The sequence below is a fragment of the Panulirus ornatus genome, chromosome 2 (genome assembly GCF_036320965.1).
Source record: "Panulirus ornatus isolate Po-2019 chromosome 2, ASM3632096v1, whole genome shotgun sequence".
NCBI classification, from domain to species: domain Eukaryota; kingdom Metazoa; phylum Arthropoda; class Malacostraca; order Decapoda; family Palinuridae; genus Panulirus; species Panulirus ornatus.
The window spans coordinates 70,345,237-70,368,065 of NC_092225.1; the positions used below are offsets into that span (position 1 = coordinate 70,345,237).

The 22,829-nt window shown below is 41.3% G+C and overlaps 1 protein-coding gene across 7 annotated transcripts in view; it reads left to right on the forward strand.

Annotated features, from left to right (window-relative positions):
* Cdk8 (cyclin-dependent kinase 8) overlaps window positions 1-11,524 on the forward strand; it is a 167,253-nt gene extending 155,729 nt beyond the window's left edge. For 4 of the 7 annotated variants that reach the window (XM_071677135.1, XM_071677120.1, XM_071677146.1 and 1 more), the window contains one exon: window positions 3,053-11,524. In XM_071677135.1, coding sequence (XP_071533236.1) covers window positions 3,053-3,142 — 90 coding nt within the window. In that variant the 3' untranslated portion in view covers window positions 3,143-11,524. The remainder of the gene's footprint in view (window positions 1-3,052) is intronic. The other 3 variants (XM_071677172.1, XM_071677127.1, XM_071677154.1) reach the window with 1 other exon arrangement.
* The last annotated feature ends 11,305 nt before the right edge of the window (window positions 11,525-22,829 follow it).

Consider the following 22,829-nt stretch of genomic DNA (forward strand, 5'->3'; position numbering starts at 1 on the left):
TGCCTTCACCCTCTCAATCAATACCCTCCCATATAATTTACCAGGAATACTCAACAAACTTATACCTCTGTAATTTGAGCACTCACTCTTATCCCCTTTGCCTTTGTACAATGGCACTATGCACGCATTCCGCCAATCCTCAGGCACCTCACTATGAGTCATACATACATTAAATAACCTTACCAACCAGTCAACAATACAGTCACCCCCTTTTTTAATGAATTCCACTGCAATACCATCCAAACCTGCTGCCTTGCCGGCTTTCATCTTCCGCAAAGCTTTCACTACCTCTTCTCTGTTTACCAAATCATTTTCCCTAACCCTCTCACTTTGCACACCACCTCGACCAAAACACCCTATATCTGCCACTCTATCATCAAACACATTCAACAAACCTTCAAAATACTCACTCCATCTCCTTCTCACATCACCACTACTTGTTATCACCTCCCCATTTGCGCCCTTCACTGAAGTTCCCATTTGCTCCCTTGTCTTACGCACTTTATTTACCTCCTTCCAGAACATCTTTTTATTCTCCCTAAAATTTAATGATACTCTCTCACCCCAACTCTCATTTGCCCTTTTTTTCACCTCTTGCACCTTTCTCTTGACCTCCTGTCTCTTTCTTTTATACATCTCCCACTCAATTGCATTTTTTCCCTGCAAAAATCGTCCAAATGCCTCTCTCTTCTCTTTCACTAATAAAAGATATATATAATTTTATATTCTCTTTGTCAGTCTTACTCAAATCTGCCACCAGTGCTTTATCATCAGCAAACAACAACTGACTCTTTTCCCAGGCCCTCTCATCCCCCACGGACTGCATGCTCACCCTTCTCTGCGAGGCTCTTGCATTTACCTCCCTCACAACCCCATCCATGAACAAACTGAATAACCATGGAGACATCACACTCCTCTGCTGCAGACCAACTTCACTTGGAAACATTCACACTTCTCTCTTCCTACTCCTACACAAGCCTTACACCCTTGATAAAAACTCCTCGCTGCTTCTAGCAGCTCTCCTCCCACACCATATATTCTTGAGATCTTCTGCAAAGCATCTCTGTCAGTGCTATTATATGACTTTTCCAGATCCAGAAATGCCACATGCAGATCTGTCTATTTTTCTAAATATTTCTCACAAACCTTCATTTAAGCAAACACCTGATCCACGTATCCTCTACCACATCTGAAACCACACTGCTCTTACCCAGTCTGATGCTCTGCACATGACTTCACCCTCTCAATCACTGTCCTCCCATACAACTAACCAAGTACACTCAACAAACAAATCTTTATACATTGGCATTATACATGTATTCTACCAATCCTCAGGCACCTCACCATGATCCATTCAATCACTAAATATCCTTACCAACCAATCAGCAACACATTCATGCCATTTCTTAATAAATTCAAAAGCAGTACCATCCATTTCATCTTACACAGTCTTTCACCACCTCTTCTCTCTTCACCAAACCCACTCTCCCTGAATCTCTCACTTCATGTACCACCCTGACCAAGCACTTTGAATCTTCTACTCTATCATCATACACATTTAACAGTCCTTCAAAATACTGCCCGTTATCACTCTGTTTTCCCCTCTTCACTGATGTTCCCATTTGCCCTTTTGTCTTTTGCACATTATTTACTTCCTTCCAAAACATGTTATTTTCTCAAAAATTTACTGATACTAGTTCATCCCATCTTTCATTTGCACTCTTTCTCGACCTTTGCACCTTCCTCTTGACGTCCTGCTACTTTCTCTTATACATCTTCCAATCATTTGCACTCCTTCTCTGTAAGTACCGCCCAAATGCATACCTTTTCTGTTTCACTATAACTTTACTTTTTCATCACACCACTCACTACCCTTTTTAATCTGCCAAGCTCCCACCTTTCACATGCCACATGCATATGCCATCACTATATGTCTATATGTGTATATTTCTGATGCCTGTTCCCATCAGGAACTCCCTTAATGGGGTGGTCATGGCAAAAGAGTCTCCCTAACAGGTGCATTCCAGTGCAGTTTTTTAGCCTTTATTTCCTCACCCTTAATAGGCCACTGGCAGAGGGCAACTCCAGTGCATTGTTTTCAGAGGCTCATACCTAACGTGACAACCAAATGTTCCAACCTGTAATTTTTTACCTAATGCTCCCATCTAGTATTCCTTCCCACTACTTTTACTTAATGCTCCTGTTTAATGTTCCTGCCTTCAACTTCTATCTATTCCTCCTAACACTTTGCTAAAAAGTGGGGCTAGCACATAGCACTCACCACAGGAAAAATCTAGAGTCATAAAGATGATTGTATGTTTGTGAATAGAATGCCAGCAATCCATGTGTGGGTGAGGCAGAAAGGAAAGACAGTTAGCTGGGTCATAGGAGTGCAGTTTGACAACCACTGAAGTACAGGCTCACTATTCAGATGTCACTAACCCCCTCAGTACCCAGACAGGTAGTACTGGTAACATCCCTCCCTCCCTTTGGTGGCTGCCTACCAAGTATTACCTACCATACCATCACTGCTTCCCAGAATACCTCCCATTCCTTACCCACTCCCCTCAATTCATTTACTCTCTCCTTTTGCCATTCTACACTCAATATCTAGTATTTATTTACACAGGTCTTCTTTCCAAGCTCACTTACACCACTCTCTTCTCCCTGACATTGTCTCCTCTTTTTTTTTGAAAACCTCAATCAATCTTCACCCTCACCTCCACAAGATAGTAATCAGACATCTCATGAGCTGCCTCTCTCACCATATTTACATCTAAAGGTTTCTCTTGTACATGCTTATCAGTTAATTAATATGTAATATGATAATGCCAACTGACCATCTCTCCCACTCACGTGTTTATTACTTGATATTGATATCTGCAACTCCTTCCTCTGAATTTATTTTCCTATGTAGGTGTGTGAGTCCTAGTGTACTTTATATATGATCTTTCAGGATATTCAGTTTTCTAAATTAAGGGTTGAGGTTAGGTAATAGGGCCTTCATGTCATATTAACATTTTTAGTACATCTTACAATTTTCATGTTCCAGCAGCAGCAGCACCCAGGACATGTCCAACAAGGAGGCATGATGAATTATACCAATACCCAACAAAGTGGTAACTTCAATCAACGATACTGATACAGCTACAATACGTGGATGCAGTAATTACTCCGAAAGACAGTTCCTGTACAACTTGATTGTGGTGATGAAACAAGTGTAATAGATTATCTGACTTGTATAAGAAAAGATTTGTCAGTTTTTGTTATAAAAGCAATGGTCACAAATAGTTCCTTTTCTCTCTCACCCACCCTCTTTATTTCAATATCCACTTCATAATTTTCTCTCATTGTATGCCATTCTTGCCTCCTAACTATAAATATTCCTTGTTGACATACTCATTAAATCCATCACACTAGACTCAGTGAATACAGGATATTTGTTTGAGCTGAAATTAGATTGAGAACTTGTGGCACATTGACATTTAACAATATCAACACACCCTCTGCTCTGTAAAGCACACTCTTTTTATTACCACATATCTCTCTTACCTTTTCATTACCTATTTTATCAAACCACCTCACTCCACATTTTGTCCTCAAAAATTCATCCACACAACCCTATGCCTCACATTCATATAATACTTTTGAGACTACTATTTCTTCAAACATACTCCATTTTCTGTCATAGATAATATTCTCTCTTTCCACACATTCTTTAGTGCTCCCAGAACAATCACCCCCTCCCCCACCCTGTGACTCACTTCTGCCTCCATGGTTTCATTCACTGCCATATCCACTCCCAGATATCTAAAACACCTCACTTCCTCCAATTTTTCTCCATTCAAACTTACATCCCAAGTAACTTGTCCCTCATCCCTGCTGAACCTAATAACCTTGCTTTTTCACATTCACTCATTTCTCCTTTCACACACTCTCCCAAACTCAGTCACCAACTTTTGCAGTTTCTCTCCAATCTGCCACCAGTACTGTAACATCAGCATAAAACAACTGAGTCACTTCCCAGGCCCTCTCATCTGCCACATACTGCATACTCACCCCTGTCTGCAAGACTCTTGCATTTACCTCCCTCACAACCCCATCCATAAACAAATTAAACAACCTTGGTGACGTTACACACTACTGCCACAGACCAGTCTTCACTTGGAACCATTGACTCCTCTCTTCCTGCTCATACACAAGCCTTACACCCTTGATAAAAACTTACTGCTTCAATAATATTTTTAAGATCTTACTCAAAGCATCTCAATCAACTACCATATGCCTTCTCCAGATTCGTGAATACCACTTACAAATCCATCTCTTTTTCTAAATAATTCTCACACATTCTGTAAACCAAACACCTGATCCACACATCCTCTACCACTTCTGAAGCCACTCTGCTTCCCAAGCTTAATCTCTGTACATGCCCTTTCTCTCTCAGTCAGTACCCTGCCATACAACTTACCAGGTATACTCAACATGCCTATACCTCTGTAGTTTGAACACACACCTTTTTCCCCCTTGCCTTTATATAATGGCATTATACATGCATTCTGCTAAGTCCCAGACACCTCACCATGATCCATACATACATTGAATATCCTTATGAACCAGTCAACAACACAGTCACCCCCTTAATAAATTCATCAGCAATACCATCAACTCCAGCTACAATGCCACATTTCATTTTATGCAAGGCTTTCACCACCTCTTCTTTCCTCAAACCACTTTCCATGACTCCTCCTTCGCATACCACCCTGACCGAAAAAACCCTCATCTGCTGCTCTTTGTCATCAACACATTGACTGTAGCGGTGGATGAAAAATTGAGAAAATTTGTGCTAGATGCAAGAGTCATGACCATTTTGCATTTCTTGTAGGAATGAGGATCAAGGAGAAGTGGAAGAATGGAGAGGTAAAAGTGTTGGCAAGCAAGAAGATGATTCAAGAAAAATACAGGGAGTATGAAAGGAAGGTAACTGAAAGCTTAGATAGAAGTGCAGTGAATGTAGGAATGCAGTCATATGTGAATGAAATGTTTAAAATGTTTAGAGAATTACTGCCAAAGGTTGTAGAATCAGTAGTTGGATACATGATAAGTGAGATACAGGAAAAAAGGGCAATGCATGGTGGACAGAAGAGATTAGAAATGCTGTGGAAGAGAAGAAAAAGGCATATGGTAGATTGCTCATTCGGAATGTACCAGTGGAAATTCAGCAAAGGAGGAGGGAAGAATACAAAATATGTAAATGGAATGTTAAGAAGCTGATAGAAGAAAGCAGAGTTGATGAAGATTTTGGAAGAAATTCAAATGAAAAATTTTGGGATAATAAGAAACTTCACTGGAAGGAGGTGAAAAAGGAAAGAGGTGGATGTAAGAGTGGAAATCATGATGTGAGAAGTAAGGAAGGGGAATTGCTGAATCAAAAGGAGGAAGTGAAAGGAAGATGGAAAGAGTTTTTGAAGAACTGATGAATGTGGGATAAGGGGAGGCAGTAGTTGTGACATGCATGGGTATGAAGGATGAAATGAAGAGGATACGAGTGCAGAGAGCTATAGTAAAGAGGGAGGTAAGAAGGGCAATAATGAGGCTGAATGTAGGAAAGGCACCTGGAGTGGATGAGATTACGGCTGAAATACTGAAGTGTGTGGGAGAAAGTGTGATAGGGTGGATGCATCTTATATATACTTTAGCATGGAAACAGAAGGTTGTGCCTGAGGATTGGGTGAAAGCTATTATTGTTCCTTTATTCAAAGGAAAAGGTGCAAAGGATATATGTAGCAATTATAGGGGAGTAAGTCTGTTAAGTATACCATGAAAAATGTATGCAACAGTATTAATTGAGAGAGTGATGGAGGTGACTGAATGCAGAATAAACGAAGAGCAAAGGGGTTTTCCAAAAGGTAGGGGATGTGTAGGTCAGATTTTTGTAGTAAAGACGACCAAGGAAAAGTATTTTGTGGAAGGTAAGAAGCTGTACGCACCTTTCATGGAATCGGGGAAAAGTGTTTTGACAGATTTGAATGGAATGGTACTGTTGGATGGTGTAAAAGCCTTCTAGAGAGTAGCAAATATGTTTGTAAGAGTGGATGGAGAGCTAAGCAAAAGTTTTGGGATACATGTAGGTGTGAGGCAAGGCTGTATGATGCCGCCATGGCTTTTTGATACATACATATATATATATGTACGTAGCATTTATGGATCTGGAGAAGGCATATGATAGAGTTGATAAAGATGCTTTGTGGAAGGTATTAAGAGTATATGGTGTGGGAGGCAAGTTGCTAGAAGCAGTGAAAAGTTTTTATCGAGGATGTAAGGCATGTATACGAGTAGGAAGAGAGGAAAGTGGTTGGTTCCCAGTGAATGTCGGTTTGCAGTAGGGGTGCATGATGTCTCCATGGTTGTTTAATTTGTTTATGGATGGGGTTGTTAGGGAGGTGAACAAAAGAGTTTTGGAGAGAGGAGCAAGCATGCAGTTTGTTGTGGATGAGAGGGCTTGGAGAAGTGAGTCAGTTGTTGTTCGCTGATGATACAGTGCTGGTGGCTGATTCGGGTGAGAAACTGCGGAAGCTGGTGACTGAGTTTGGTAAGTGTGTGAAAGAAGAAAGTTGAGAGTAAATGTGAATAAGAGCAAGGTTATTAGGTACAGTAGGGCTGAAGGACAAGTCAGTTGAGAGGTAAGTTTGAATGGAGAAAAACTGGAGGAAGTGAAGTGTTTTAGATGTCTAGGAGTGGATTTCGCAGCGGATAGAACCATGGAAGCAGAAGTGAGTCACAGGGTGGGGGAGGGGGCGAAAGTTCTGGGAGCATTGAAGAATGTGTGGAAGGCGAGAACATTATCTCGGGAAGCAAAAATGGGTATGTTTGAAGGAATAATGGTTCCAACAATGTTGTATGGTTGTGAGGCGTGAGCTATGGATAGAGTTGTGCAGAGGAGGGTAGATGTGTTGGAAATGAGATGTTTGAGGACAATATGTGGTGTGACGTGGTTTGATCAAGTAAGAAATGAAAGGGTAAGAGAGATGTGTGATAATATAAAGAGTGTGGTAGAGAGAGAAGAAGAGGGTGTATTGAAGTGGTTTGGTCACATATAGAGAATGAGTGAGGAAAGATTGACAAAGAGGATATATGTGTCAGAGGTGGAGGGAATGATAAGTGGGAGACCAAAATGGAGGTGGAAGGATGGAGTGAAAAAGATTTTGAGCAATCGGGGCCTGAACATGCAAGAGGGTGAAGGCGTGCAAGGAATAGAGTGAATTGGAACGATGTGGTATACCGGGGTCGATGTGCTGTCAATGGATTGAACCAGGGCATATGAAGCATCTGAGGGTAAACCATGGAAAGTTTTGTGGGGCCTAGATGTGGAAAGGGAGCTGTGGTTTCAGTGCATTACACATGACAGGTAGAGACTGAGTGTGAATGAATGTGGCCTTTGTTGTCTTTTCCTAGCACTATCTCACACACGCACTGGGGGAGGGGGGTGCTGTTTCATGTGTGACAGGGTGGCGACAGGAGTGGATGATGGCAGCAAGTATTGTACATGTGTATATATATGTATATGTCTCTGTATGTATATGTATGTATACTTGAAATGTATTGGTATGAATATGTGCATGCGTGGGCATTTATGTATATGCATGTGTATGTGGGTGGGTTGGGCCATTCTTTCATCTGTCTTCTTGCGCTACCTCGCTAACACAGGAGACCGACAAAGTATAATGAAAAAATAATTTTTTTTTTTTTTTTGCTTTGTCGCTGTCTCCCGCGTTTGCGAGGTAGCGCAAGGAAACAGACGAAAGAAATGGCCCAACCCACCCCCATACACGTGTATATACATACGTCCACACAAGCAAATATACATACCTACACAGCTTTCCATGGTTTACCCCAGACGCTTCACATGCCCTGTTTTAATCCACTGACAGCATGTCAACTCCGGTATACCACATCGATCCAATTCACTCTATTCCTTGCCCTCCTTTCACCCTCCTGCATGTTCAGGCCCCGATCACACAAAATCTTTTTCACTCCATCTTTCCACCTCCAATTTGGTCTCCCACTTCTCCTCGTTCCCTCCACCTCCGACATATATATCCTCTTGGTCAATCTTTCCTCACTCATTCTCTCCATGTGCCCAAACCATTTCAAAACACCCTCTTCTGCTCTCTCAACCACGCTCTTTTTATTTCCACACATCTCTCTTACCCTTACGTTACTTACTCGATCAAACCACCTCACACCACACATTGTCCTCAAACATCTCATTTCCAGCACATCCATCCACCTGCGCACAACTCTATCCATAGCCCACGCCTCGCAACCATACAACATTGTTGGAACCACTATTCCTTCAAACATATCCATTTTTGCTTTCGGAGATAATGTTCTCGACTTCCACACATTCTTCAAGGCTCCCAGGATTTTCGCCCCCTCCCCCACCCTATGATTCACTTCCGCTTCCATGGTTCCATCCGCTGCCAGATCCACTCCCAGATATCTAAAACACTTTACTTTCTCCAGTTTTTCTCCGTTCAAACTTACCTCCCAATTGACTTGATCCTCAACCCTACTGTACCTAATAACCTTGCTTTCATTCCTTCCCCCTTTTAAAAAGTTAAATACAAGGAGGGGAGGGTTTCTAGCCCCCCCGCTTCCTTCCCATTTAGTCGCCTTCTACAACTTGCAGGGAATATGTGGGAAGTATTCTTTCTCCCCTATCTCCAGGGATAGGGGAGATGAAAGCAAAACTAGGGAAAAGGGGTGCTGAGATGGAGTGTGGCGGTGAGATATGGTGGCTAGTGGCAAGCCTATTTGTGGATGATAGTGTGTTGTTTGCAGAGAGTGAAGAAGAGATGCAGAAGATTGTAAGTGTGTTTTATGATGTGTGTAAGCAGAGGAGATTGAAGGTAAATGCAAGTAAAAATAAAGTAATGGTGAAAGTATAGTTTTTGTAAAACCATATAGAATGAAAGAAGAAAGTGTACTAAATTGTGGAAGTGAAGGAATTTAGATATCTGGCAGTTGTCTTGGGTAAGTGTGGTGATATGGAAGGAGAGATAAGGGAGAGAGCAGTACAGGGTAGAAGGGTCATTGGGTCCCTTAATAGAATAATGATGGGTAGAGGTGTAAGTATGGAGGTGAAGAGAGGATGAAGGGACACCATAGTCCTCCCAACCCTGACCTATGCTGCCAAAACATGGATGTGGAATGAGGCACAGAGGTTAAGAATCCAGGCTGTGGAAATGAGCTATTTAAGAAGAGCATGTGGTGTGACCAGATGGAATGAAGAAACAAATGAAAGGGTGTATGAGAGAGGTGATATGGCAAGGAATGCAAAGGGAATGAATTGTGGAGTGGTGGAATAGGTGAGACGTAATACTTTGAGGTGGTTGGGCATGTGGAAAGAATGCAATACTGAAAGTTTACAAGGAGAGTGTATGATAGTATGATTAAAGGGGTTGGTGTGAGTGGAAGACTAACCTTGACATGGGCAAATAAGGTGGAGGAATACGGAAGGGAAAGAAATAGAGGAAGAATGCATGGAATGGGGTATACGAGGGAAGCATGTAAGGACAGGGATAAGTGGACTCTTTTGCCGTGGCCACTCCTTGATGTGAGTTTCTGGAGGGAACTGGCATCAGAGATATAGAAAGATAGAGAAAACTATAATCACAATTTAAAGTTTTTACATTGGACAGGGAGGGAGGATTTACTACTCATTTTCTAACAAACTGACCAAAATGTCATTTTATAAAATTTTTTTTTTTTTTTTTTTTTTTATACTTTGTCGCTGTCTCCCACGTTTGCGAGGTAGCGCAAGGAAACAGACGAAAGAAATGGCCCAACCCCCCCCCCCATACACATGTACATACACACGTCCACACACGCAAATATACATACCTACACAGCTTTCCATGGTTTACCCCAGACGCTTCACATGCCTTGCTTCAATCCACTGACAGCACGTCAACCCCTGTATACCACATGACTCCAATTCACTCTATTTCTTGCCCTCCTTTCACCCTCCTGCATGTTCAGGCCCCGATCACACAAAATCTTTTTCACTCCATCTTTCCACCTCCAATTTGGTCTCCCTCTTCTCCTCGTTCCCTCCACCTCCGACACATATATCCTCTTGGTCAATCTCTCCTCACTCATTCTCTCCATGTGCCCAAACCATTTCAAAACACCCTCTTCTGCTCTCTCAACCACGCTCTTTTTATTTCCACACATCTCTCTCACCCTTACGTTACTTACTCGATCAAACCACCTTACACCACACATTGTCCTCAAACATCTCATTTCCAGCACATCCATCCTCCTGCGCACATCTCTATCCATAGCCCACGCCTCGCAACCATACAACATTGTTGGAACCACTATTCCCTCAAACATACCCATTTTTGCTTTCCGAGATAATGTTCTCGACTTCCACACATTTTTCAAGGCTCCCAAAATTTTCGCCCCCTCCCCCACCCTATGATCCACTTCCGCTTCCATGGTTCCATCCGCTGACAGATCCACTCCCAGATATCTAAAACACTTCACTTCCTCCATTTCTTAAGAAGATATTTTTTATCAGTTTCATATTTGCCACAATAGTCAAATGCAGTAGCTATTGTTTTGACGTAAATTGCATATTGCATTCAAATACTTGACACCAATTTTTTGTGTAAAAAAGGTTTTTATGTCTAATATTTTTCTTTTGTAGCTGTTTGCTAGGAATTTTTTATATCGGTCTTTTTACAAAACTTAATTACCGACAATTTATTAAGGCATTCTTGCACCTTGGCATTTACCACAGGTGTCTGTGGAAACATACTAATTACTCCTGGAAGGATGTACTATTTCAGAAGTTAAGGCTATCATGTATAAGCTAATGTATTACTTGGACTGATTAGTCGCTATTACATTTCGATAGCTATATGCATTACTGTATCTGGAAAATTCATTATGGTTTACATAAGTGTGGTACTTATCTACAGCTGTTCTTATGCATATGTCAGGTTTACTGGTCATAAATGTGGCACTTGTCATCCAGAGGGGATCTTGTACAGTTGTCAGGTTTACTGCTCATGTTATATACTTTATAGATGTGAAACTTGTCATCCAGAGTTAGTGTTCTAAACATTTCAGGATTTCTGTCATCACTTGTGTAGATGTAATACCAGTTATCAAAGGTACCAGGTTAGCAGTGTGTTCTCTTCCCACCCAGACAAGATCAGAAAAAATGCAGAGTGTGTGTCAGCATTTGTTATATTTAATATTGCATAGTTAAAATGAGAGAGAGAACACTACTTCACTATTGATATGGTAGAAAAATTTATTTAGACTTGCTGTCCCAGTATCTAGATTCTGTCTAGTGGAAAGTAAACATTTTCTACAGAGGATGGCATACATATCCCAGTGATATCTGTGTATACTGATATTTTACCTCAGATTGATGGTTCTGAAAGTTTTCATGGTATTTATGAGAATGTTTATGATGTGTATTGTGATGAATAAATATTTTGGTACAAAACTCTTGACACTCTAACCCAAGCGATGCTCTGTGGTATATAGTTCCTATTCTTGGCTTGTGATAGATGGTGAAAGTGATTTTTCATTGTTATAGAAACAGCACTCAAAAGCCTTCATTGAGTTTGACCATATACTTTCTCATATGTGAAATCAAGCAGGAAGTGTGTGTATTCATTTTGTTTTTAAAAACAAATTGGAGGCAGAGATACTGTTTTTTCGTACACATTGTGATCATGTGTGAATTACACAATATTGGTAAGTCCAGAAACATTCTACTGTTACTGAAATATTAGTTGGGAATTAGTTATATTAATGAAATGCAAGTTAAGTTTTTAAAAGAGAAACTTGATAACTTCATTGCTAAGTACTTAGACTCTTTTTTACACAGTGAATTTTGAGCTTGTTAAACTATACACTTTTTGGTGAATTAGTGAAATTTGGATAGATAAGCCTGCAGACATTTTAAGTTAGTAAAATGTGGGTTGATGCCAGTTAACATTGACTCCAAGCAAAATGTGGGTTGATACCAGTTAACATTGACTCCAAGCAAAATGAATCAACATTCACCATAACAACCCTTGAAGAAATGGCTAGATTTGTTTCTTGTGACCTAGCTCAGAAAATATTTTATAATAAAAGACAAAATCACATAATATAGTATAGTAAATGTAAATACATATAGATTATTATTATTTTTTTATTTTGCTTTGTCGCTGTCTCCCGCATTAGCGAGGTAGCGCAAGAAAACAGACGAAAGAATGGCCCAACCCACCCACATACACATGTATATGCATACACGTCCACACACACAAATATACATACCTATACATCACAGCGTATACATATATATACACACACAGACATATACATATATACACATGTACATAATTCATACTGTCTGCCTTTATTCATTCCCATCGCCACCCCACCACACATGAAATAACAACCCCCTCCCCCCTCATGTGGGCGAGGTAGCGCTAGGAAAAGACAACAAAGGCCACATTCGTTCACACCCAGTCTCTAGCTGTCATATAGATACGATTCTAATATAAAGTACATCATAAATAACTTGGAGTGAAAATGGAAATGATGAATGTAAGTTGTGTGAGGGTATGAAAGGAGGAGTGGTATAAAGAATGAACAAAAAATTATCAGGGAAGATGGAAAGGATATGCAACTGTGCTATTACCGAGAGTATGGGAGGGTGTTTCAAAGCATGAATGGAATGGATCGAGAATATTGTGCATGAAAGGAATGACTAGCAATGTGAAGTATGCATTAGTATGTGTATATGTGCCTTGGAATATAAAGACTGTGTGAGGTAAGGATGAAATGAGGCATATCTGGAAATTTTGAATGACAATGGGTTTGAAAGGAAGAGAAAGGTGGTTGTAATGGGTAACATGAATGCGAAGGTGGGATGTGATAATATTGTGAGGTAGTTGATAAATGGGGAGTGCCTGAAGTGAATCAGAGCAAAAGTTATCTTGTGGATGTCTGTGCTGAGAGGGGTTTATTCCATGCAAACACATTTTTTTAGCACAAGATGATCCTCAGATATACATGGATAAGAAATGATTGAAAAGAAGAACAAAAGGATGTGATTGATTATGTGGCAGTGACTGAAAGTTTGTGCTGGATGTTAAAGACATGAGGGGATTGTTTGGATATTGTGACCATTTTGCAGTTCTTGAGGTAAGGATGAAGTAGTGAAAGTATGGTGTAAGAAGGAGTGGAGAGATAAAAGTGTTGGCAAGTGAGGAGATGAATCCAAAACGATGCAAGGAGGCTTTTGAAGTTTAGATGAACATGCAGTAAATGTAGAGATGCAGTCATATGTGAATGAGGTGTTACTATGTTTAGAGAAAGACTGTTAAAAGGTGTTAAAATAGTTGTTGGATAAAAGGTTATAAGATATAAGAATAAAAGGGTAAATGCATGGTGGACAGATGAGATTAGAAATGCTGTGGATGAGAAGAAAAAGGCATATTGTAGACTATTTTAAAGGAATGCACTAGTGGGAGCTCAGTAAAGGAGGATGGAAGATATACATTGTGGAAACAGAAAGAAGCTGATAGAGGAATTCAAAGAAAGTAGATAAAGATTTTGAAAGAAAGTTGAGTGAAAAGCTTAAGGAATATAAGAAATTGCACTGGAAGGTGGTGTAAGAGGAAAAAAGTGGATGTAAGAATGATGTAAATTTGAGAATTAAGGAAGGGGAGCTGCTGAATCAAAAGAAGGAAGTAAAAGAAAGATTTTTTCATACTTGATCACCAGCCATATCCTGTATTAGTGAGGTAGTACCAGGAATAGTCAAAGATAGGCCACATTTGCCTACATCCATTCTCTAGCTGTCATGTGTAATCCACCAAACCTCAGCTCCCTATCACAACCAGGCCCTACAGACCTATCCATGGTTTACCCTGGCAGCTTCATACTCTCATGTTCAGTCCTTAGACCACATTGACCTCTGTATACCACACTGTTCCAATTCACTCTATCCCATGCACACCTTTTGCCCTCATGTTTGTTCAAGCCCCAGTCACATTTTTTTTTTTCATTCTGTCCTTCCATCTCCAATTTGGACTACTCATTCCCTTTATTCCTTACACCTCTGACATATATATCCTCTTTGTTAACCTTACCTCACTCATTCTCTCCTTATGTTCAAACCATTTCAGCACTCTCAACCACACTTTTTCTTACCACATCTCTCTCTTATTCTTTTATTACTTACTCGATGAGAGTATGTCACATATTGTTTTCAAAAATTTCATTTCTAACACAGCTGCCCTCCTTCACACAACCTTGCATCCATCTAACATACCAATCTCTCTTTTCACACATTCTTCAGTGCTCCCAGCATTCTGGGAAAGGTAGGAGGAAAGAGTATTTTGAAGAACTGATGAATGAGGGAGAATATTAGGCAACAATTGTTACATGCAAGGGTATGGAGGATAGAAGGAAAAGGATACAACTGTAGGTACCAATTGCAAGAAAGAGGCAAAAGGGCAATTATGAAGTTGAAAGTGGGAAAGGCAATTGGAGTGGATGAGATTATGGCTGAAATGTTGAAGTATGGAGGAGAAAGAGTGACAGTGGATACATTTGATATGTAATTCAATATGGAGTAGATGGTTATGCCCTAATTTTGGATGAAAGGAAAAGGTGCTAAGGATGTATGTGGCAATTATAGGGAGATAAGTCCATTAAGTAAGTAGTGATGAAGTGAGGAGGAGTTGGAGTGAGTATTTTGAGGATGGGTGAATGTGTTTGATGATAGGGTGGCTAATGCAGGGTGTTTGGGTGAGGGATATAAGTGCAGGTACCAACTGCAAGAAAAAGGCAAAAGGGCAATTATGAAGTTGAAAGTAGGAAAGGCAAATGGAGTGGATGAGATTATGGCTGAAATGTTGAAGTACTGAGGAGAAAGAGTGACAGTGGATACATTTGATATGAAATTCAGCTTGGATTAGATAGTTGTGCCTTAGTTTTGGATGAAAGGAAAAGGTACTAAGGATGTATTTAGAAATTATAGGGAAACAAGTCCATTAAATAAGTAGTGATGAAGTGGAGGAGTTGGAGTGAGTATTTTGAAGACGGGTGAATGTGTTTGATAATAGGGTGGGTAATGCAGGGTGTTTGGGTGAGTGAGGTATGCAAAGTTAGTCATTTAGAGCTGGCAGAAGCCTTACATATGATGAAACATAACAAGGCAGCTGAAGTGGTTAGTACTGCTCTTGAATTTATTAAGGAAGGGGGTGACTGTTGTTGGCTGGCTAGGTAAGATTTTCAACATACGTATGGGTCACGATGAGATGCATGAGGGTTGGCAGACTGCATGAACAGTGCCATTGTATATAGGCAAGGAGGATTAAGGTGTGTATTTCAATCATATATATATATATATATATATATATATATATATATATATATTGGGAGCAGTGGGCTGGAAATCCTCCTCTCTCTTTTTTTTTTTCCCCCAAAAAAGAAAGAGCAGAGAGGGGGGCCGGGTAAGGATATTCCCTTAAAGGCCAAGCCCTCTGTTCTTAACGCTACCTCACTAATGCGGGAAATGGCGAATAGCATGAAAGAAAGAAAATATATGTATATATATATATATATATATATATATATATATATATATATATATATAAGTGAAAAGTTTTCATCGAGGATGTAAGGCATGTGTACGTGTAGGAAGAGAGGAAAGTGATTGGTTCTCAGTGAATGTAGGTTTGCGGAAGGGGTGTGTGATGTCTCCATGGTTGTTTAATTTGTTTATGGATGGGTTTGTTAGGGAGGTGAATGCAAGAGTTTTGGAAAGAGGGGCAAGTATGAAGTCTGTTGAGGATGAGAGAGCTTGGGAAGTGAGTCAGTTGTTGTTCGCTGATGATACAGTGCTGGTGGCTGATTCATGTGAGAAACTGCAAAAGCTGGTGACTGAGTTTGGTAAAGTGTGTGAAAGAAGAAAGTTAAGAGTAAATGTGAATAAGAGCAAGGTTATTAGGTACAGTAGGGTTGAGGGTCAAGTCAATTGGGAGGAAGTTTGAATGGAGAAAAACTGGAGGAAGTAAAGTGTTTTAGATATCTGGGAGTGGATCTGGCAGCGTATGGAACCATGGAAGCGGAAGTGAATCATAGGGTGGGGGAGGGGGCGAAAATCCTGGGAGCCTTGAAGAATGTGTGGAAGTCGAGAACATTATCTCGGAAAGCAAAAATGAGTATGTTTGAAGGAATAGTGGTTCCAACAATGTTGTATGGTTGCGAGGCGTGGGCTATGGATAGAGTTGTGCGCAGGAGGGTGGATGTGCTGGAAATGAGATGTTTAAGGACAATGTGTGGTGTGAGGTGGTTTGATCAAGTAAGTAATGTAAGGGTAAGAGAGATGTGTGGAAATAAAAAGAGCATGGTTGAGAGAGCAGAAGAGGGTGTTTTGAAATGGTTTGGGCACATGGAGAGAATGAGTGAGGAAAGATTGACCAAGAGGATATATGTGTCGGAGGTGGAGGGAACAAGGAGAAGTGGGAGACCAAATTGGAGGTGGAAAGATGGAGTGAAAAAGATTTTGTGTGATCGGGGCCTGAACATGCAGGAGGGTGAAAGGCAGGCAAGGAATAGAGTGAATTGGATCGATGTGGTATACTGGGGTTGACGTGCTGTCAGTGGATTGAATCAGGGCATGTGAAGCGTCTGGGGTAAACCAATGAAAGCTGTGTAGGTATGTATATTTGCATGTGTGGACGTATATGTATATGCATGTGTATGGGGGTGGGTTGGGCCATTTCTTTCGTCTGTTTCCTTGCGCTACCTCGCAAACGTGGGGGACAGCGACAAAAAAAAAAGAATATATATATATATATTATTTATTTATTTATTTTGCTTTGTCTCTGTCTCCCGCGTTAGCGAGGTAGTGCAAGGAAACAGACGAAAGAATGGCCCAACCTACCCACATACACATGTATATACATACACGTCCACACGCAAATATGCATACCTATACATATATAATGTATACATATATATACACACACAGACATATACATATATACACATGTGCATAATTCATACTGTCCGCCTTTATTCATTCCCATCGCCACCCTGCCACACATGAAATAACAACCCCCTCCCCCTCATGTGTGCGAAGTAGCGCTGGGAGGACAACAAAGGCCCCATCCGTTCACACTCAGTCTCTAGCTGTCATGTAATAATGCACAGAAACCACAGCTCCCTTTCCACATCCAGGCCCCACAGAACTTTCCATGGTTTACCCCAGATGCTTCACATTCCCCGGTTCAATCCATTGATAGCACATCGACCCCGGTATACCACATCGTTCCAATTCACTCTATTCCTCGCACACCTTTCACCCTCCTGCATGTTCAGGCCCTGATCACTCAAAATCTTTTTCACTCCATCTTTCCACCTCCAATTTGGATGTTTTGGCTCTGAGTGAAACGAAGCTCAAGGGTAAAGGGGACGATTGGTTTGGGAATGTCTTGGGAGTAAAGTCAGGGGCTAGTGGGAGGACAAGAGCAAAGGAAGGAGTAGCACTACTCCTGAAACAGGAGTTGTGGGAGTATGTGATAGAGTGTAAGAAAGTTAACTCTAGATTGATATGGGTAAAACTGAAAGTGGATGGAGAGAGATGGGTGATTATTGGTGCATATGCTCCTGGGCATGAGAAGAAAGATCATGAGAGGCAGGTGTTTTGGGAGCAGCTGAGTGAGTGTGTTAGTAGTTTTGATGCATGAGACCGGGTTATAGTGATGGGTGATTTGAATGCAAAGGTGAGTAATGTGGCAGTCGAGGGAATAATTGTTGTAAATGTGGTGTTCAGTGTTGTAAATGGAAATGGTGAAGAGCTTGTAGATTTATGTGCTGAGAAAGGACTGGTGATTGGGAATACCTGGTTTAAAAAGAGAGATATACATAAATATACGTATGTAAGTAAGAGAGATGGCCAGAGCGTTATTGGATTATGTGTTAATTGATAGGCGCGCAAAAGAAAGACTTTTGGATGTTAACGTGCTGGAGGGATGTCTGATCATCATCTTGTGGAGGCGCAGGTGAAGATTTGTAGAGGTTTTCAGAAAAAAAGAGAATGTTGGAGTGAAGAGAGTAGTCAGAGTAAGTGAGCTTGGGAAGGAGACTTGTGTGAGGAAGTACAAGGAGAGACTGAGTACAGAATGGAAAAAGGTGAAAACAAAGGACGTAAGCAGTGATGGCTTGTGCAAAAGATGCTTGTGGCATGAGAAGCGTGGGATGTGGGCAGATTAAAAAGGGTAGTGAGTGGTAGGATGAAGAAGTAAGATTATTAGTGAAAGAGAAGAGAGAGGCATTTGGACGATTTTTGCAGGGAAACAATGCAAATGACTGGGAGATGTATAAAAGGAAGAGGCAAGAGGTCAAGAGAAAGGTGCAAGAGGCAAAAAAGAGGGCAAATAAGAGTTGGGGTGAGAAGAGTAACATTAAATTTTAGGGAGGATAAAAAGATGTTTTGGAAGGAGGTAAATAAAGTGCGTAAGACAAGGGAATAAATGGGAACATCAGTGAAGGGGGCTAATGGGGAGGTGACAACAAGTAGTGGTGATGTGAAAAGGAGATGGAGTGAGTATTTTGAAGGTTTGTTGAATGTGTTTGACGATAGAGTGGCAGATATAGGGTGTTTTGGTCGAGGTGGTGTGCAAAGTGAGAGGGTTAGGGAGAATGATTTGGTAAACAGAGAAGAGGTAGTAAAAGTTGTGGAAGATGAAAGCCGGCAAGGCAGTGGGTTTGGATGGTATTGCAGTGGAATTTATTGAAAAAAGGGGGTGACTGTATTGTTGACTGGTTGGTAAGGTTATTTGATGTATGTATGACTCATGGTGAGGTGCCTGAGGACTGGCAGAATGCTTGCATAGTGCCATTGCACAAAGGCAAAGGGGATGAGAGTAAGTGCTCAAATTACAGAGGTATAAGTTTGTTGAGTATTCCTGGGGAATTATATGGGAGGGTAGTGATTGAGAGGGTGAAGGCATGTACAAAGCATCAGATTGGGGAAGAGCAGTGTGGTTTCAGAAGTGGTAGAGGATGTGTGGATCAGGTGTTAGCTTTGAAAAATATATGTGAGAAATAATTAGAAAAGCAAATGGATTTGTATGTAGCATTTATGGATCTGGAGAAGGCATATGATAGAGTTGATAGAGATGCTCTGTGGAAGGTATTAAGAATATATGGTGTGGGAGGTAAGTTGTTAGAAGCAGTGAAAAGTTTTTATCGAGGGTGTAAAGGCCTGTCTACACGAGCGGGCCTGATCGGCGGGCTTGCCCGTTAACGGGCATATTTGACGGGCAAACGATCAAATTGCCCGAAAGCCCGCCGAGCGAAATCACTGAGTTGGTGCCCGGTAGCTAGAGTTTCTACCCTGCCAGACGCAAGATAATATCGTGAACCCACAGCGGGCCTTCATCCCACATCCCACGGCATAGTAGCACAGTGAACATTTAACGATGGCAGCCCAGGATAACTCTAGTGAGCCACCAACAATTTTTTGGTCTAAAGCACTTACTAGTACTTTGACCTGTATCGTAAGAATCCATGTTTATGGAATGTGAAGCTGAAATGCTATAAGAACAGAGAGAAACGCATAACAGCAGTGAAGGTTATTGCTGCGGAGATGAGAGAGCATGGTACTTCCGTTACGACGCATCGATGACATATAAAAGAAAATAGACACGCTGCGTAACCAATTTCGGCGTGAATGCAAGAAAGTAAAGCATTCACTCATCCTCAGGTAATTTCTGAAGTCGTGTTCCTCACTACTTTGTAGTTCATGAAGTATTGTTGCAGTGCTTCCAAACATACTTCTTTTCTTTAACCAATCTTTACACCATATCCTTTTCTTTTTCTTCTTGAGACACAAAGCTATGATCATAGAGCACAAAATCTTTTTCTTGACAATGCTAGGCACCATGGTTCTCGTACCGCACTCCACCCAGTATTGGCAACATCGTCGGGCAGGCCCAGCTGTTCATCACTTCGGTCGTGTGGACAACATTCACGGGCAGGCCCGCCAGAATTTGCCCGTTAACGGGCAAACCCGCCGATCAGGCCCGCTCGTGTAGACAGGCCTTAAGGCATGTGTACGTTTAGGAAGAAAGTGATTGGTTCTCAGTGAATGTTGGTTTGCGGCCGGGGTGCGTGATGTCTCCATGGTTGTTTAATTTGTTTATGGATGGAGTTGTTAGGGAGGTGAATGCAAGAGTTTTGGAAAGAGGGGCAAGTATACAGTCTTGTGGATGAGAGAGCTTGGGAAGTGAATCAGTTGTTGTTCGCTGATGATACAGCGCTGGTGGCTGATTCGGGTGAGAAACTGCAGAAACTGGTGACTGAGTTTGGTAAAGTGTGTGAAAGAAGAAAGTTGAGAGTAAATGTGAATAAGAGCAAGGTTATTAGGTACAGTAGGGTTGAGGGACAAGTCAACTGGGGGTAAGTTTGAATGGAGAAAAACTGAAGGAAGTGAAGTGTTTTAGATACCTGGGAGTGGATTTGGCAGCGGACGGAACCGTGGAAGCAGAAGTGAATCATAGGGTGGGGGAGGGGGCGAAAGTTCTGGGCGTGTTGAAATGTGTGGAAGTCGAGAACGTTATCTTGGAAAGCAAAAATGGGTATGTTTGAAGGAATAGTGGTTCCAACAATGTTATATGGTTGCAAGGCATGGGCAATAGAGTTGTGTGGAGGAGGGTGGATGTGCTGTAAATGAGATGTTTGAGGACAATATATGGTGTGAGGTGGTTTGATCAAGTAAGTAATGAAAGGGTAAGAGAGATGTGTGGTAATAAAAGGAGTGTGGTTGAGAGAGCAGAAGATGGTGTTTTGAAGTGGTTTGGTCACATGGAGAGAATGAGTGAGGAAAGATTGACAAAGAGGATATATGTGTCAAAGGTGGAGGGAACGAGATGTGGGAGACCAAATTGGAGGTGGAAAGATGGAGTGAAAAAGATTCTGAGTGATCGGGGCCTGAACATGCAGGAGGGTGAAAGGCGTGCAAGGAATAGAGTGAATTGGAACGATGTGGTATATCGGGGTCGACGTGCTGTCAATGGATTGAACGAGGGGATATGAAGCGTCTGGGGTAAACCATGGAAAGTTTTGTGGGGCCTGGATGTGGAAAGTGAGCTGTGGTTTCGGTGCATTAAACATGACAGCTAGAGACAGCGGAACGAATATGGCCTTTGTTGTCTTTTCCTAGCGCTACCTCGCGGACATGCGGGGGAGGGGATTGTCATTTCATGTGTGGCAGGGTGGCGACGAGAATGAATAAGGGCAGACAGTATAAAATTATGTACATGTGTATATATGTATATGTCTGTGTATATATATATATTTTTTTTTTTTTTTTTTTTATACTTTGTCGCTGTCTCCCGTGTTTGCGAGGTAGCGCAAGGAAACAGACGAAAGAAATGGCCCAACCCTCCCCATACACATGTACATACACACGTCCACACACGCAAATATACATACCTACACAGCTTTCCATGGTTTACCCCGGACGCTTCACATGCCTTGATTCAATCCACTGACAGCACGTCAACCCCTGTATACCACATCGCTCCAATTCACTCTATTCCTTGCCCTCCTTTCACCCTCCTGCATGTTCAGGCCCCGATCACACAAAATCCTTTTCACTCCATCTTTCCACCTCCAATTTGGTCTCCCTCTTCTCCTCGTTCCCTCCACCTCCGACACATATATCCTCTTGGTCAATCTTTCCTCACTCATTCTCTCCATGTGCCCAAACCATTTCAAAACACCCTCTTCTGCTCTCTCAACCACGCTCTTTTTATTTCCACACATCTCTCTTACCCTTACGTTACTTACTCGATCAAACCACCTCACACCACACATTGTCCTCAAACATCTCATTTCCAGCACATCCATCCTCCTGCGCACAACTCTATATATATATATATATATATATATATATATATATATATATATATATATATATATATATATATATATATATATATGTATACGTTGAGATGTATAGGTATGTATATGTGCGTGTGTGGACGTGTATGTATATACATGTGTATGTGGGTGGTTTGGGCCATTCTTTCGTATGTTTCCTTACGTTACCTCGCCAACGCAGGAGAGAGCTACAAAGTATAATTATTTATATACATACATACATATATATATATATATATATATATATATATATATATATATATATATATATATATATATATATATATATATATATATTCACACTGAGGATGTCGGATGAACCATGACGGATTTGTCGTTGAAGTTATAGACATGTTTTGACGCTCGTGGTGAAGCACTGAGCGAGACCTGGTGACCCAGGACCCATCTGCTGCTGTTACTGCTCTTACTACGAACGCTACCGCTGATGCTGACATGATATTCTCGCAGACAGGGTCGACGCAGGGAAGCAAAATGAGGATGCAACGCCACCTTCTGTAGTGCACCGTCTGGAGGAAATTGCCCATCGCTGAACAACACTTCCACTGGACCTCTATCATCACCTCGTTAAGATCATCGTGTGTCAAGACATCATATAAAACGCCTCTTCGCAAACGGAACTACCTTGGCCCACCAGTGATGCTACTACGTTTGTGAATCGGGAACCATTGCAACACAAACCTCGCCAGGTGGTAGAGTGTCCCGCAGTGTATCGAGACAGACTTCCCCAGAACCTTTTTTAAAGGGGAAGTAAATGTTTATAGTTGTGTTACTGGAGTGATAGTTTTCATACATGGTGTTTTGACAAGAAAATAGTGAAATTGGAGAAAAAT